Source organism: Pezoporus flaviventris, unplaced genomic scaffold (assembly GCF_033815535.1).
Source record: "Pezoporus flaviventris isolate CSIRO_AGI_PZ_B2104156 unplaced genomic scaffold, CSIRO_AGI_Pfla_v1 ptg000066l, whole genome shotgun sequence".
In the NCBI taxonomy this organism is placed as follows: domain Eukaryota; kingdom Metazoa; phylum Chordata; class Aves; order Psittaciformes; family Psittacidae; genus Pezoporus; species Pezoporus flaviventris.
The window spans coordinates 13,796,830-13,811,686 of record NW_026892614.1 but is presented as its reverse complement, the minus strand read 5'-3'; the positions used below and the strand labels follow the sequence as shown (position 1 = coordinate 13,811,686).

The 14,857-nt window shown below is 43.2% G+C and overlaps 1 protein-coding gene across 2 annotated transcripts in view; it reads left to right on the top strand.

The window, feature by feature from the left end:
• The window catches only part of PGBD5 (piggyBac transposable element derived 5), a 72,960-nt gene that overhangs the window by 34,730 nt on the left and 23,373 nt on the right, over positions 1–14,857 (top strand). For both annotated transcript variants that reach the window (XM_061471298.1, XM_061471299.1), the window contains exon 3: positions 6,825–6,959. In XM_061471298.1, coding sequence (XP_061327282.1) covers positions 6,825–6,959 — 135 coding nt within the window. The remainder of the gene's footprint in view (positions 1–6,824; positions 6,960–14,857) is intronic.

Sequence of the window (14,857 nt, the reverse complement as noted above, 5' to 3'; positions counted from 1 at the left end):
CCAAACATCTAAATCTCCACAAGCAAAATGTATGCTTGTGCTGGGCTTGGTAAGGTGATGCTACTTTAAATTAAAAAAAAATAAAAGGAGGGGAAAGAGGTAGTGACAGCCCAGTTCTCTTCCTCCCCTCTACTTCTCTGCTTCCTTGTCAGTGTTTACATCAGTGATTCCTATACAGCACATTTCAGTGGTACTGAGAGGAGCAAAAGCACTAAAATGCAGCTTCAAAAATAACTGTGAGAAAGAAAGAGGTTTTGAATCTGTCGTTAATAATACTCTAGTGTAGCATCATCCCCAGCACTACTGGGGGATGATCCAGGCCTAATGTCCTCCTGGATGCCATCAGGCAGGGCTGCATACTTCCTCTCGCAAGAGGCATGGACCCCATCTGGTCAAAACAGCAGGAAAGGTTTCCCCCTGGAAATTGTCTTGAGTACAGATTAGTGGACTGCAGTAAACATCAAACCTGGAAGGTCAGGCCCAGTGAGAAATAGTTAAAAAATAATAACCCAGTTGCACAGAAACAAGGGGAAAAGACAAGGGAAAGACCCATTCAGAGGAGCCCTCGGTTGTGCAGCCTCTGAAAGCATTTTGGGAAGAGGGGCCCAGGTTTCTGTAATCAGTGATACCTAGAATCCCACGTGCAAAATGGATTTGTTCCTTAAGGTACATCTGTGTCTGAAACATGAGACTTGTGGTATCCGGGTGGCTTGTGCCTGAGCCGAAATCTATGCTTAAGCTTTAGGTTAACATCTTGTAAGTGGCATCAAGCAGAGGAATAACTGGGCTCTTTGCTGTTGAATGCAACAAAATGGCTAGGGCTTGTAGATAGACTTGTTACTGACTATCCTCCGCTGGCAGTGTGGATTTACAGAGCATGGGTTAGTAAGATGCCATGTTTAACTGGCCTTTATGGACAGAGCAGAAAGTCTGCATCCAGCAGATAATGCAACATCTGCCTTCACATTTATTTCTTCTGCAGAGTGGATCTTTTCTTTCTGGAGAACTAGAAAAGATTCAAGTGGAATTTCTGTCAGAAACCATTTAGGGTTCTTTTCTCATGTGTAACCCTCCCCCTCCCCCCCCCCGCGAAAAAAAATGACATGCAAAAATGACACCATAGCTTCTATGAAAGGAAACAGAGGGAGAGAGAGAACTATGCCAATATACCAAAACAGAGAAAACGGTCTAGTGAATTGTAATTATTTTGCTAAATATACTGAGCAAACAAAAGGAAATAATTACTCTCCAGCTTGTGAAGGTATTGAAAGCTCAGAACATTATAATTGTATATCAGAGCACTCGCTTCAATTTGCAAAGTAAAAAAATGTCCTGACCTGGATTGGGTAGGAATGACAGGAATATTCTCTGCATCCTATCCCTTCGTGACATCTTCTGTATAAATTACTGCTGCTTCAACCTGAGCAACAAGATGTGGGGTTTTGGGTCTGTACCTGGAATTGGTGTTGTCTCTTTGCTGCTTAGCTTTGTAGACGTGCTGTTGGCTTACAAGTGGAAGCCTGGAGACAGGGAGGAGGCCCTGCCTGAGCTCAGGAGTTGTGCTGCAACAGATTCAAGGGTACTCACCTGCCAAGGGTATACGCTCAATTCCAGAAACCAGAGGAGCTCAGGAAAATAACATCACTGCTCAAATATCCTTCTGTGCCTGCTGAGTAGTTATATGCTTGTCAGCAGGATGCGACTAGACAGGACTGCTGTCTTTGGCTCTCCCTGACTTGCGTGGGAGAGGTCGGGAGCACAACTCCGGGAACTTTCCTCTTCATTCTCCTTCCAAAGTACCTTCTCTTTGGCATCTTAGAACCAAACAGTTCTGCATCTGCCCAGTGAAATATCATGTGGGAACAGCTGGCTTAAGTCCTTACCTCAGGCAGGAGTGAACTCCCTGGCAAAAAGAGAGACATAACTCCAACCTCTTGATCTAAGCGCATGATGCTAAAGTTCAGCCATTTAATAGGGGGCTGATTTGTGACTTACTCTCAGTGGTACCAGAGTATAGCTCAGCAGTGTCATCATCGTTCTTCCAAATCAACTCACATCATTAGGCAACAGCTTCTCTGAAAACATACAGGTGCAGAACCAGGCTGATCAACTCATAGGTCTTTTGTGTCCTCATGATTAGATGTAGTTTGGTATTGGGCATTTCTGAATTAGAAGACTGGTTCAAGTCTACATCTCAGTTTTCTTGTTGTCAAAATGATTCTTTGTGAGTAAGGGTGTTGAGCCAAACCAGGACTGTTCCGTCTTAGGGATTCCGAGAGTGTAATACAAATATGTAAGTATTCAGGGGATATCAGCCAAGTAAAAGACATGGAGCAAGCTGAAGAGCAATAAGAATATTGTATAGCCAGGTAAATTGCTGATGTCCCACAGCTGTTGGCCAGTTGTTCCTCTGGTGAAGCCAGTTTTTAGGGAGAGTTTGACAGCAGAAAATGATGAACCTTTATGGCTATTTTTAAATTGCCTAATGGTAATGGAGTGCTGTAAAAAATGTTTTTTTTTCTTGTTTTTTCTTTAAAGGAAGTTGATTAAAGACTGAGCAAATGGGCAGAGGAGCATGAAATCATGGCTCCATCAGAGTTGAGAGTTAACTTTTGAATAATGGGAAAGAGGATCAGTGATATGTGGATAGGCCAAACAGTGAAAGAGAAAGAGTATGTCTGACATATTTGAGAAGCTCTATCAGAGAAATCAAGAAAAGTGGTGTGGCCAGTGTGATGGACAAGGAGAATAGCTTTCCAGCTATTTTATCTGTAGAGCAAGGTTGCCTTATGTTGAAGCCAGAAGGAAAACTGCTGTGGGAATGCTGTGGGCTTGGATGAAAACATGACTGGGTGAGTGGGTTGTTACTCTAAAATGAGTAACATTGTGGAGCTGTTACTCAGAAAGCATGAAAAATACAGGCACTGACTGGCTCAGAAGACCTTGCGAGGAGTTGAAGGTAAAGGCTAACATGCAGATTCACTGGCCAGTGAGATCTGCAGCAGGAGAGGGATGTCTGCAGTGACCAAAAAAGGAGTTAAGGGGTTACCTTAAGGAGAGGAAGATGCTCTCAAGCACAGCATAGTAGAGTCAGAACTGACAGCTAGATACGCAAGTTGAGATGTCAGATACTAGCAGAGAATTCAGTTTAGACAGGAGGAGCATTGGAGCAAAGAGGCAGAAGGACAAGCTACTGTTGCAGAAGCAATGGCTGAATCTGTGCATAGAGGTGCAGATACCCAGGGGATTCTGTTTGCAACTGGATGGTGCCCACCAAAAGCCAGAGACAAAGCAAGCTGAGGCAGTTTCTCCAGGAGACAGGCTGAACAGACAGCCTCTATTGGGGATGACAATGGAGCTAAGAGAAGATGAGATATCTCAAACACATCTTGGTGCATTATCTGAGTAAAGGGAGTCTAGGAAGTCCAAGTACAAAAGAGTTACTGGCTCTGGACTTTGTCTACAAGCTTATTTGGGCTGTGGTGAGACCAGGATGGGTAGAATTGTGGAGTGGAAGGAGCTTTGGAGATGATCTAAAATGGAGAAAGGCAGTCCTGACAGTGGCTAGCTGTTTCGTTCAGTGAATGAAAGATGTTGTGGGATGGAGCAATTGCTGGAGTCCTATCTTGGAGTCTTGCTCTCCAACACTTAGAATGCATGTACATATTGAGGGGAAAACAAAGAGTGAAAGCTTGGCAAGAATATCTAGCAGAGATGAGGATGGCTATAAAGAAGAGAGGGAAAGAAAACGAGCCATAAAACCAGTGGCATAGCTGTGGGGGAGTGAAGCAGCTAGATGAGGAGCTGCTTAGATCTGAACAAAACTGGGGACTTTAGAAAAGAAAATGGGGATAATTCTATGTAGAAATCTGCAAGATATCTTGCATCAAAGGAAGTGAAAATAAGAGGGGAGGGCTTGGGAAGTGAGTCAAGATGGTGAAGAGGCAGCAAGGAATACGTGTAGGAGTCAATTAAGCGTGAAAGTAGATTTCTATCAAAGAAGATGAGAAGCAGGAAAGAATATGCCATGGGGATAGTATGCTCACTACTGGAAAAGCAGGTATTGCAGCAACAGCAAGAATGGGAAATGGGGAAGGAGCAAATAACCACTCTGCATGGTAATTTGGCGAAGAGGTGGATTTGAGGTTACAGGAAGAGCAAGGACACTGAGAATAGAGGAAGGTGAACAAGCTAATAGGAACAGCCAGTGGCAACAAGGCTAACTCTTGCCATAAGAAAACCATGTCGATGCCAGAAGCAACAAATTGCCCCCTTTGAAAATGAGTTGGGGATCAGCTCTTCTAGCAGGAGGCACAACCCATGCAGTACCTTGCTTGCAAAGTCCTTTACAGTTGTTGAAGCAGTGATTGCACATGAAGGGGGTGATAACACTTCTCTCTACCCTCTTGGGAGAAAACAAGGGCAAGCTCTAGTGTTTTCATTTCGGTTTCCCTGCCTGTCCGCATTTCCCCTTAGCAGCAACAGCAAATCTTGTCCTGCTCTGTTTCCATTTTTGTTCCCTCTTCCCAGCAGTTCAGTAGGGACTTCAGTGGAGCATTAGTCATCTTACAGAGAAACGGGAATGACTTAAACATTTGGGATAGTGTAAAGGTGGGGAAGCTCTGGGTTCTTGAGGAAGGCAGTGCTGAGCATGTGCAGGGAGAAGAGGAAGATAGGCAGATGTTTTCAAAATTCAGATTTGCTTTCTAAATTTAAGGCTGACAGGCCTTACTGTGTCCTGAAAGACAGAAAGAGTGTGAAGGGTACGCAGGATGCAGTAGAGCTGCTGTGGGGAAAGCTGATGCTGTGGTGCAGAGGAGGGAGCTAACTAATGACAGAGAGTAAAAAAATGTCCTCAAATGATGCTTGTATGCCCTTTTCTTTCTGTTGCTTTCCATCCTATAGCAGGGGAGTTTATAACAGTTGAACCACATCACTCAGAGGGATTTGGCAGGTAGGAGGGCCTTTCCAGAAGCTGAGGAATTCTTACTGGTGTGTCCAACCCCCTCCCAAGGTCCTCCCCTTTGCACAGAAGAGACTGAAGGGCAAAAGTGAATGAGGGCATGTTTAATATTTGCAAAACACTGTCAGAATTCCCTGAGGTGAAAGTATGAAATGCCCCAGGTGGTCTTCAGAAAAAAAGAGTGGTGTTTTTGTGTGGACCTTGAGAAAGAGGGTTTGGCTCCAGTGGCGAAACAGGGCAGCTGCAGCCTTAAGAGCAAATAGCTTTGTGTGCAGTTCTCCTTGCTTGCATCTGCATTTTGGTGCATAATTTGAACATTTCACAAGAGTGCTTTCAGATGGTCTTGTGAATGTTTTATGAGTTGTTAAGAACTGGAGTGCATATAAATGAAAGTGTGCAGCCGCTGCTGCATGGGGAGGGCACGGGTGCCTATTTTGGGCTGACAGAGTGATGTTCAACCAAACATCTTATATTCAGGAGGCCAGCAGCTGCTCATCACTGGTGCTTAACTGCTTACCCACCACATCTCTCCTATAAGCATCACTCCCAGGCTTAATGCAGCTTTGTTCTTATTTCCGCCATGGGCTGCATGCAGATCTACACAAAAGTAGCACACATGCAGGAGTGGAAAGGCTTCGTTTGAGAGTGTGAGCCTCTGCATTTTGGATACCTGTATCTGAGTCTAGATTCTGGGGTTATGTCACTGGAAAAGAATGGGCTCCTTTAGATCATGACCTGTCTGACTTACATTTCTTTAAAAGAGCATGAGTTCTGGCCTGCTGGCGCTTCTTTCCCCTCGGCTAATAGGGCAGGAGCCTGCAGTGGCTTGCTCTGATGTAGATGTAGGTGTCTGAATTCTGTCAGCATTCATTAGCTGAGACCTTTCAACAGTTCCCAAGCATTTTTACGCTTACAAGTGTCTTGCTGAACAACTCACAGGGATGTATGTGTCATGCATAGCTACCTAAGAGCTGCAAGGAAGTAATAGTGTTTTCCTATAGGTGTGTTCTGTCGTGTAAAACTTGAATGACTTTGCTACAGAATTAATGGAGAGAAATGTAACAAAACAGCTGTAAGGAACAGGGAACCACTTATAACATCTGGATGGAGAATGCAGAAATTGCTTCACTTTCACAGATTTTCATTACTTGGTCCAGCCTGCCTTGTCTTTTTCTATTACTGCCTCTGGTCCTTTATCTTTCTGCCTCCTTTTGTCAAATTTTTCAGCTCCTGAGGCAAGAGAGGCTTTCCTGAAGCTGCTGCCACCAGGAAAAAATGTTTTCTGTCTCTTCAACACTTCCTTAAGTGGCAGCAGAAAATATCCTTTTTCTTCCTTAACTTCTCTCTCTCTTTGCTGTGTGATTTCCTTTTCTGTAACCGAGGAGCATACCTCACAAAGTATTATGGGGGGCATTTGGGTGGAAGATGTTCTGCCAAGCAAAATGAAGCTGATGCTGAAGCTTGGAGAAGGATGCTCCTAACAATCTCCACATCCCATCCTATCCCCTGCCTCATTTTGGAGGGATATTGAACTGTAGCTGATAGTGGCAGGTAGAGGCCACATTTTTGAGGGATGTTAAACAGTAGCTGCTGGTGAGAAGTGAGCTCCATGCCTTGCAGTGTTTGCAAACCACATGTAGAGCAGCCATCCACCATGGACTGTGCTTGGCCAGGCTTTGGTTTTTGTTGGATAGCATTGAAAGAAAGTGGGTTTGCTCCTTCATATGAAGTGATGCACACAAACACAATGCAAGGATTGTGTTTCCTTGGAAGAATTTGAAGCTCCATTTTTACTTTTTCTGCAATCATACACCATTCTGTTTCTCCCTCCCTCCCCCTCTTCCCTTCTTGCCAATTTCAGGTACTACATGAACCCCTGATTGATGAAGATCCTGTCTTCATTGCCACTTGCACAGAGAGGGAGCTGCGCAAGAGGAAAAAGAGGAAATTTAGTCTCTGGGTTCGGCAATGCTCATCCACTGGTTTCATCTGCCAGGTGAGTTTTACCTCTTCGGATATCTTGATACAGTTCCATCAGGCCCTTAAATATATTGCAGGACCAAAGGGAACAGTCACTTCTCTTCATTGTGTCGTGGGGGGCTACAATCTGAATGCAGCAGGCCTCTGTCTCCCACAAATACTGGATGTGACGGATGGTGACAACAAGTTCCTGATGCTCTGCTGTATGATTTAACTCAGGGTGCCTGTCTCTAATACTGTCCATCTGGCTGCCAGCCCTAGCTAATTAAATTGAAATAGAGTAAAAAGGTCTGTCTGTTTGTACATCCTAAGTTTATTTAAGTGTCTAGGTACTGTGACTTCTGTCATTTTTAATGAGTCAGCTTCTCTAAGGCTGTGTCTGTGATAGCCAGCGGTATCCAATAGTTTGAATCACTGTTGTATCATGATGTCCCTTTTTCTGTGAGAAACCTATTAGTGGGATTTCCTGTTACATCTCTTTTCACATCTCTACTTCTCTACCAAAGAAATAAAATCCGATGTGGCTTCAAGGTGAGATGAGCTTGAGTGGGAGACATGTTTAGTGTTATAAAGCACTGGGGACGCTTTTTCAAATTGTCAGATTCCCCAGTTGCTGATGTGTTTTGAGAGATCTTGAAAAATCTGACCATTTATTTTGATGCCTGGAGGTGAGGGTGGAGATGTTTTTCTGTATTTCTTTTTCCCAAGAGCTTCTGTGAAAACATGGTGTCCTGCATGTTCCAGAGCAGCAGTTCGAAGGTGCAGGCAGGACATGCACATTGCCTGCTCAGGCTGAATGCATGTAAAAACTGCAGGGCCTGTGGATTTGCTGCTGTTGAACATTTATTCACAGTAAAATTTGATCTGTGAATCACTATGACTGTTTGAGTAGCTATGTGAGAAAAGAGGCTTGCTGGGAAGAGGGGTTTCCATTTTCAGCAATGCTGTTCATTCCAAGAAGAAAATTAGGATCATGCATCTTCCATCCCAGTTTTAAAGCAGTTGTTATGTCCGATACAAAAGAGATTCATCTTGTGAAACATCCTTGGAAGTTCCTACTCTGAAGCCTTTTGGAAAGTCATTCGCTACACAGAGGCAGTGTCCTTAGCCTCCAAAGTGAACTCCACCATTCCCACGTGCATCTTATTACTGAAGTGTAATATGTGTAGTGAGCACAAAGTTTGCTGATCTCTTTTGCTATCTTCCCCCAGCCAACTGCCACCAAACTAAGTCTTCAAACATGCCAGAGTTTTCAGATTCTGAGCTATAATTACGTTGCACCCCCTGTCCTGTCTGTTGAGAGAGTAAATTAATGGAATGTCAAATTAAATAGAATAGATGCTCGGCACCGTCCTAATCCTCCTGCTCCCTTAATGAATTAGATACTCATGCTTCACTTGCACCCAGATGACGTCCAGGACCATCTTACTATCCGCCTTCTATTTTCATTCCATGACTTGGCTGTAATTATCATCATTATGCTAAAATGATTGGATAAGGAGGACCTTAGGGAAGGGTGAAAAAGAATATACAGGAGCATGAATGTTCATGCTAAAATGGAAAAAGACTAGTCTGAGGAGGATGGGGACCTTCAACTCTGGTATGCTTAAAATGCTACGTTCATTTATGCATCACATTTACAAAGGATCTTGCAGAATCCAAAGCACTTATTTGTTGGTTGGTTTATTTACTGTATTAAAACAGAGGTTATTTCTTCTCCCTTTGTTTAACATATGGAGAGAATTGATCTAACAAAGAAGAAAATCCAGTGTTTTCACCCTTTGCATGCACACCTTCTTCTCCATCTCTTGTGAAACTGCCATCATGAAGGAAAGACTTGTTGCCTAATAGTTAAGGACTGACTAGTCTATCACCTGTCTGCTGTCAGAAAAGAATTTACAACACCCACTTGGAAATATGTAGAAATTCTGTAATACTGTCTGGATAATTTCCCTCCCTCATTGTGCCACATGGTGACATAAAGATCATTTTATTCTGGATAAAATAGGACTATAAGCATGTCATAAACCAGACTAATTTAGTTTCACCCATCCTTGATGCTGGACATCAAGTGGCAGCACCTGCTGCTGTAGAAGAGAGCTTAAGAAGTTCAGATTGCATGACCACAGATGTCCCTCTCTGCTCCATCTTCTCTTTGCTTCCCTCATTTCCTTCCAATATATTTCCCTACATGTTTGTTACCACTAAGATTCTTTTCAAGCCATATTTTAGTATCTTAATTATAGTTTAAATTATCACAGTAGCTTAGAAGTGTTTCTTTCTTAGAGTATTTGCTAAGTCATCCTATTTAAATCAAAACTCTATTTGTGTCAGTTTTTATTTCTCTCAAAAAGTCTGGAACACTTGCAAGACATATTAATAAATATGATTGGTAGGACTTTTTCATTTTAGATATAGCAATAGGACCCATTAAAACTCTACTGAGAGTTCTCAACTATCTGATCAGGACTAGTTATTTTGTCCTGGTAAGGACACATTATGCTCTCTTTCCTAGTCTTGTGTGGCTCATGGGGAATGAACATGGTCATGAGTAACTTACTACTACTGATGCCTAGTCCTTGCATAACTCTTTCTGCACAAGAAGGTTTTCTGGTCATTTTGCAGAAGGAGAAGGAAGACAAGGAAGCACAGGAAGCTGGTGCTATGTGCTGAACCCCGCAGAGAGTCAGGCAGGATGAGCTATTCCCATAGGGCTTCATCCTTGAACCACAGGCTCATGGCACAGACATAACCCTGAAGACAGTCCTTGATCCAAAAAGCCATCAATCAACAAAGTGGAAGGCAGTAAGTGGGTGGTAGAGAGCACTGGAAAAGGGGCAGTCTGGCAATATGAATCATTGTGATAGTTGGTAATAGAATTATGTCATCAACTTAATTATTCACTTATAAAACTGTGATGATGAGGTGGAGAAGAGATAACTTTATGGATGTGTGTATCCTTTTCTATTCTTTGGGATGAAATTTGTTCTCTGAGGCTATTCTGGACATTCTTCCTTCCCACACCCAGTCCCTGCCCCCAGCTATATGGGCTCTGAACTTGCAGAGCATTCACTGGAAGAAAGTTCTTGCAATAATACATTTCATTTTCACTAATAACCCTTTGAAATGTGTTGCTCAGATTTATGAGGTCCTTTAGATCCTTATGCTGGGACTGAATTTCAGTTCCCACTTTCCACTGCTTACCCTTAAAAAGTGATGAGTCAGAACAGATTAAGAAGAGAACTGTGTGCCTCTGCAGCTTGAATCTCCACGCATTACTGAATGATTTAAAGAGTGCAACCTGGATCAGGGTGGCTCCTGCATAAGAAGGTAAGAAATGGCTCTCCCTGACAAGCAGCAGACTCAGTGAAGGCAGATGTCTGAGGTTGCTCCACAGATCAGTGGCAGAGGTCTCAGCTGCATAAAAATGACCCCAGACAATGTAAATGTCATGCTTTTATAGTGAATGCTATAGCTCATTTTTGATTTCAGAGTGCAGTCAGCTCAAATACTTCTTGACTCTGTTGATTTTCACAGAGTAAGAACTTAATTCCAAAATTAAAGGAAGCTTAGAGAGTTCCCCAAAGAATTTATGATTTCACAACACACCACGTAAGTGCATTAAGTCACTGGGAAAGGGATGGGTAAATAAGCCTGGAATTAGTTTTGTTTTCAAGGTCAGAGTTGCAGGAGAGTTAGCCATCTGCACTTTTGTTTAATAAAGCAGCTCAGAAATGTTGGTGTTTCAGCTTGTTTAAGTTCAGTTTAGATATTAGTCTGAGCCCTTGGACTTCTTTGAACAGTGCCCTGATAATTTCTGTTGATGGAACAGTTGCATCTGGAATGCACAGATGTACTGGCTATGTTGAGTAGGTTCTCAAGGTCAGGCTTTGGCTGGGAGGGGATCCCAGGAAATCTGATCGTCTCTTTTTATCAGTCACTGGTAGCTGGAAAATCCTACCTCCTTTCTTACTCTGGTTCCCATCAGGCTCTGCCTTTCTAGTTCATGTAGTTATGTACTGTCAGCATCTGAGAATCTCAGATCTCAATTAAAAGTCATTATCCTCTTGCTCACTGGTATTAAGTGGGAAGGTAGTTTTGCAGATGTGTGATGGGCCAGCCCCATTAATTTCTATAGAGTTTACAATCTTACCATGTTTCTAGACAAATGAGAAACCCAAACATCTAAATGTAACCTAATGCAAAGATCTCTCTCAGAGTTTATACACAGTCCTAGTGTCTTATTTTCAGGTAGGAATGAAGGTTATTTTTTAATTCCTGTCTGAGGTGCTTCGAGTTTCTGATGATAAAGCTACCTATGTAGCTGTGTCCTTTCTGCAGCTGTTCTCACTCAGTGCAATTCTGCTGGGGAAAGGAGGCTAAAAGCACCAAAGCCTCCTCTCTTCATCACCTAATAGTTTTGCTGTAGGAATGCCTCTCACAGATCCCATCTTTTTGTGCTGGGTACTGTGGGTGGAACAAAAAGGCAATCCTTGCCCTAGCAAAGCAGCATTAAGAGGCAGCAGCACCAATGCATGGATTAGCGACTGTGTTCTGTGGGTTGAATCCTTTCTAAGAAAGGTATTGAAGAGCAAAAAGAAAGAGCCTTGCAGAGGTTAATGATGATTTCCAACCAGGAAGGAGAAGGGCAGAATGGAAAGAAGAAAATGTGGCCTTGTTTGGCATCAGTGGTTGGATGCCTGACTTCACAGGGCAATTGCTGGCAGGAATCAGTATACTGAAAATGTATAGGAAGAACTCAGTAGGTGATGCTAAACTTCAAAGGCCTGTCTCTGTTTTCCATTCCCACTTCCATTTGATGCTTCAAGAGGGAACTGGCAAAAGACTGACGTGGTCATAGCAAAGGGTTAGGCAAGTGATATCTGGGCAGACCAGTGTCTGAATGTTAAGATATGTTTAAGCGAGCCAGAGGAAAGAAGGATGATTGTAGTAATTGAGAGGCAGGCCAGGCAGCTCTTAGAAATATAGGAAATGCTTTATCACTGAGGAACTGCAGATAATGAATCTCCATGACACAGATGTGGCTGGCTTGGGAGAAGCTACAGAGAGAAATCTGTGTTGTTGGTTGTTGGTCCACCATGCCAGTAGGATGTTGAAGTGCCCTCAGTGATAATCACATGGAAGAGGAATATCATGGGAAGGAAAATGAAGAGCTTTATTTTAAGCCATACTAGGTTTGCATTGTTAACTCTACCAGCATCTTTCTGTCAGTATCCTAAAGATCTGGTTAGAAACTTTGAAGAAAACGTGCAGACAAAACGAACATTTACCAGTCCTCAGCACAAAGATGTTAGCTGGATCTACATGTTAATGCAGATTGAAATAATTTAAAATAGGAGGCAGAGGGAGAAGAGAGGGGGGACCAAAGAAAGACCTTTGTAGGGAACCCCAGGAGCTAGCTGGGAACAGATGGGGAAAGCTGCCTGTTCTTTGTATGCTATTTTCACAGTAGCCTTCAGTAGGAAGAGAATGAAGAGAGGCTCAAACAAATGGAAAGTTCTGGTCTCAGCAAGAGCACCATCAATGGTGCCAGCAGCTGCTGAGGAAGAGGTAGAACTAAGAGCTGACTTGGGAAGAGGGTATTAAAGAAGGTGGGAATATAAGCTGCAGCAGGTTTGGGGTGAGACTGGGGAGAGAAGGATCTCCTAACAGTGTTGGCAATGGCAACAATTAAAGATGATGTTTAGGATGAGAGGGGAGGACAAGAGTGATGCAGGATCTAGAGAGCACTGTTAGCAAAGAGCAGTTGAGTATTTGGCTGTGAAGTCTATAGAAAAAGGAAGCTTTTTTTTTTTTTTACAGCTATTTAGGATCCAAAAAGTACGGCAGTATTTCTTTGTTCTCTTGCTTTTCTAATTGTGTCACCGAAAAGCTTGGTTTTTGTTTTGTGGTTGTCTAGAGTCTGCCCTTTGTGAGATATTTTGGACAATGTAGCTTTCAAGAATCTTCCTCCTGTTTATTACTACTCCCGCCCTTTTTTTTCCTCCAAATGTCATCTGTTTCATCTGAGAATTGTACCCTGGGGTGCTTCAATTATGTATGAATGTAGAGTATTTGGGATGTTCTATTCACAAATGCTTTCAATTTGCCATCTGAGCTTTGAATATGAGCAGAAACGCCAATATTTTAGCTTCTAGGTCACTCTTAAATGTGCAGTCAAGATGCAGCTTTTGTTCCTAAGTGCTCAGTTTTTTGCTCAGTTTTTTACTCAGTTTCTCACAAGACCTTCTGAACCTTCCACATAAATTTTCCATAGACTAAATTGCAGCACAGAGCAAGGAAGTTCCTGCTGGGTTGTAGCATGGGTGTCTGCTCTGAGACCTTCCTTTCTCTGGTAGCACTCTCTCCAGCAGTCTGCCTCTGTAGCCAGACATACATGGTTTGAGATTCTGAGTGGTGAGTGATTGATTTACCTCTGATCTGTCAACATGTGAAATACACTACTCTGAAATGTGATCTCTTTTCTGACTGCCTCCTTCCAGAAGAGTTTGCCCTCTTTTCCTTGGTTTGGAATCGCTCAGCACAGTCTTCACCCATATTCTGTCACTTGGCCATTCAAGTATATTGATTCAAACCTACTTTTGATTTTATGATAGGAGGGGGCAGAAGCATCTGTAGGTGGAAGGAGGGATGAACCAGAGACTGTGAAGGTCTTTTACTGTCAGGCTTTTAAAGGGAAGAGACTGTTGGGATGCTGCAATGGAGACTGAAGGCAGAAGAGAAGAGGGTTTGAGCACAACTTAAATGATGTGAGAAGAGAGAGCTGCACCAGGATGAAAACATATTGTATTGAAAGTATCTGGTGCAGTGGGGCTGCTGTAAAAGGGAATTGCAGAATTCAGTGTGTAGCTGTTCTGGTAAGAAACAAATAATTGAGGGATGACTAGAAAAAACTCCCTTTGTGTACCAGTACTGCAGGATAAAGAGCTTCAGCCTGTAGCTGCCTCCGAAGACAGATGAGGTCACATCTGTAGAAGTTACCCATTTGGTGCTGTAGATCAAATGAGCCAGTCGCCACTAGAAAAGGACGCACGATAAAAATGATCTCTCCTGATGCTCAAGAAGCATTGCTTTGACTGTCACCCACAGAAGCAGAGGATGTTCCTGCCAACATCTCCCTCTGTTGTCCAGCAGCAGTTGTCAAGCCTGTACTCCTGGCGTGGTTTTGCTGTTGGAGCACATGGAAAGGGCACAAAGCTGTAACGCTGTCACAGGGCAAACCAGAAGCTCTGGTGAATGGTTTAACAATTAATTTCGGGGAGCAGCTTCTGACTGTGCCTGTGAAGGTCTTGCAGCCAGTTTCTGGCAGTTCTGTGCTTTTTCTGCAGATTGCTAACTGTTAAATACCACTTCTAATGCATTGCAGAGTGGGTGGGGAATGCTGTGGGCTTCAGTAGGCAGGATCCTATTCATTTAAGGTAGAACGAAATAAGCTGAATAAGAGGATGGGGAGAGGGAAGATGAAGACCATATGGGATCCTAGGCACTTGCAAGAGTATTTGAAGCTATGCCTTTGCCAGTTCTCTGTACCCAGCCAGTGTTTCACAGCAGTCTTTATGCCTTCCAACATTATGCTGCTGTCACCCATCTTCCCAATAGAGCTGAGCATGATAAAGCTTTGAATGATGCTTCTGCAAAACAAGAAAAATTGTGTGAAGAACAAAGGCAGTGCTTGGATAGGCAAAGAAATGGCCAAGGAGAAGAAAGTGAGATATATTTAACATTAGAGGAGGAAGGGAGGTTCAGCAGTGGGTATGGCTGTTTGAGTGAAGGGCACTGGGGAGGTGAGCAAAGCAAAGGGAAATGTGAATCACAAGGCGACCATTGCAAAGGGCCCTTGAAATAGAGAGGAGCGCAAAGGAAGGGTGCCAAGTGCACAGGGAACTCTGCGAA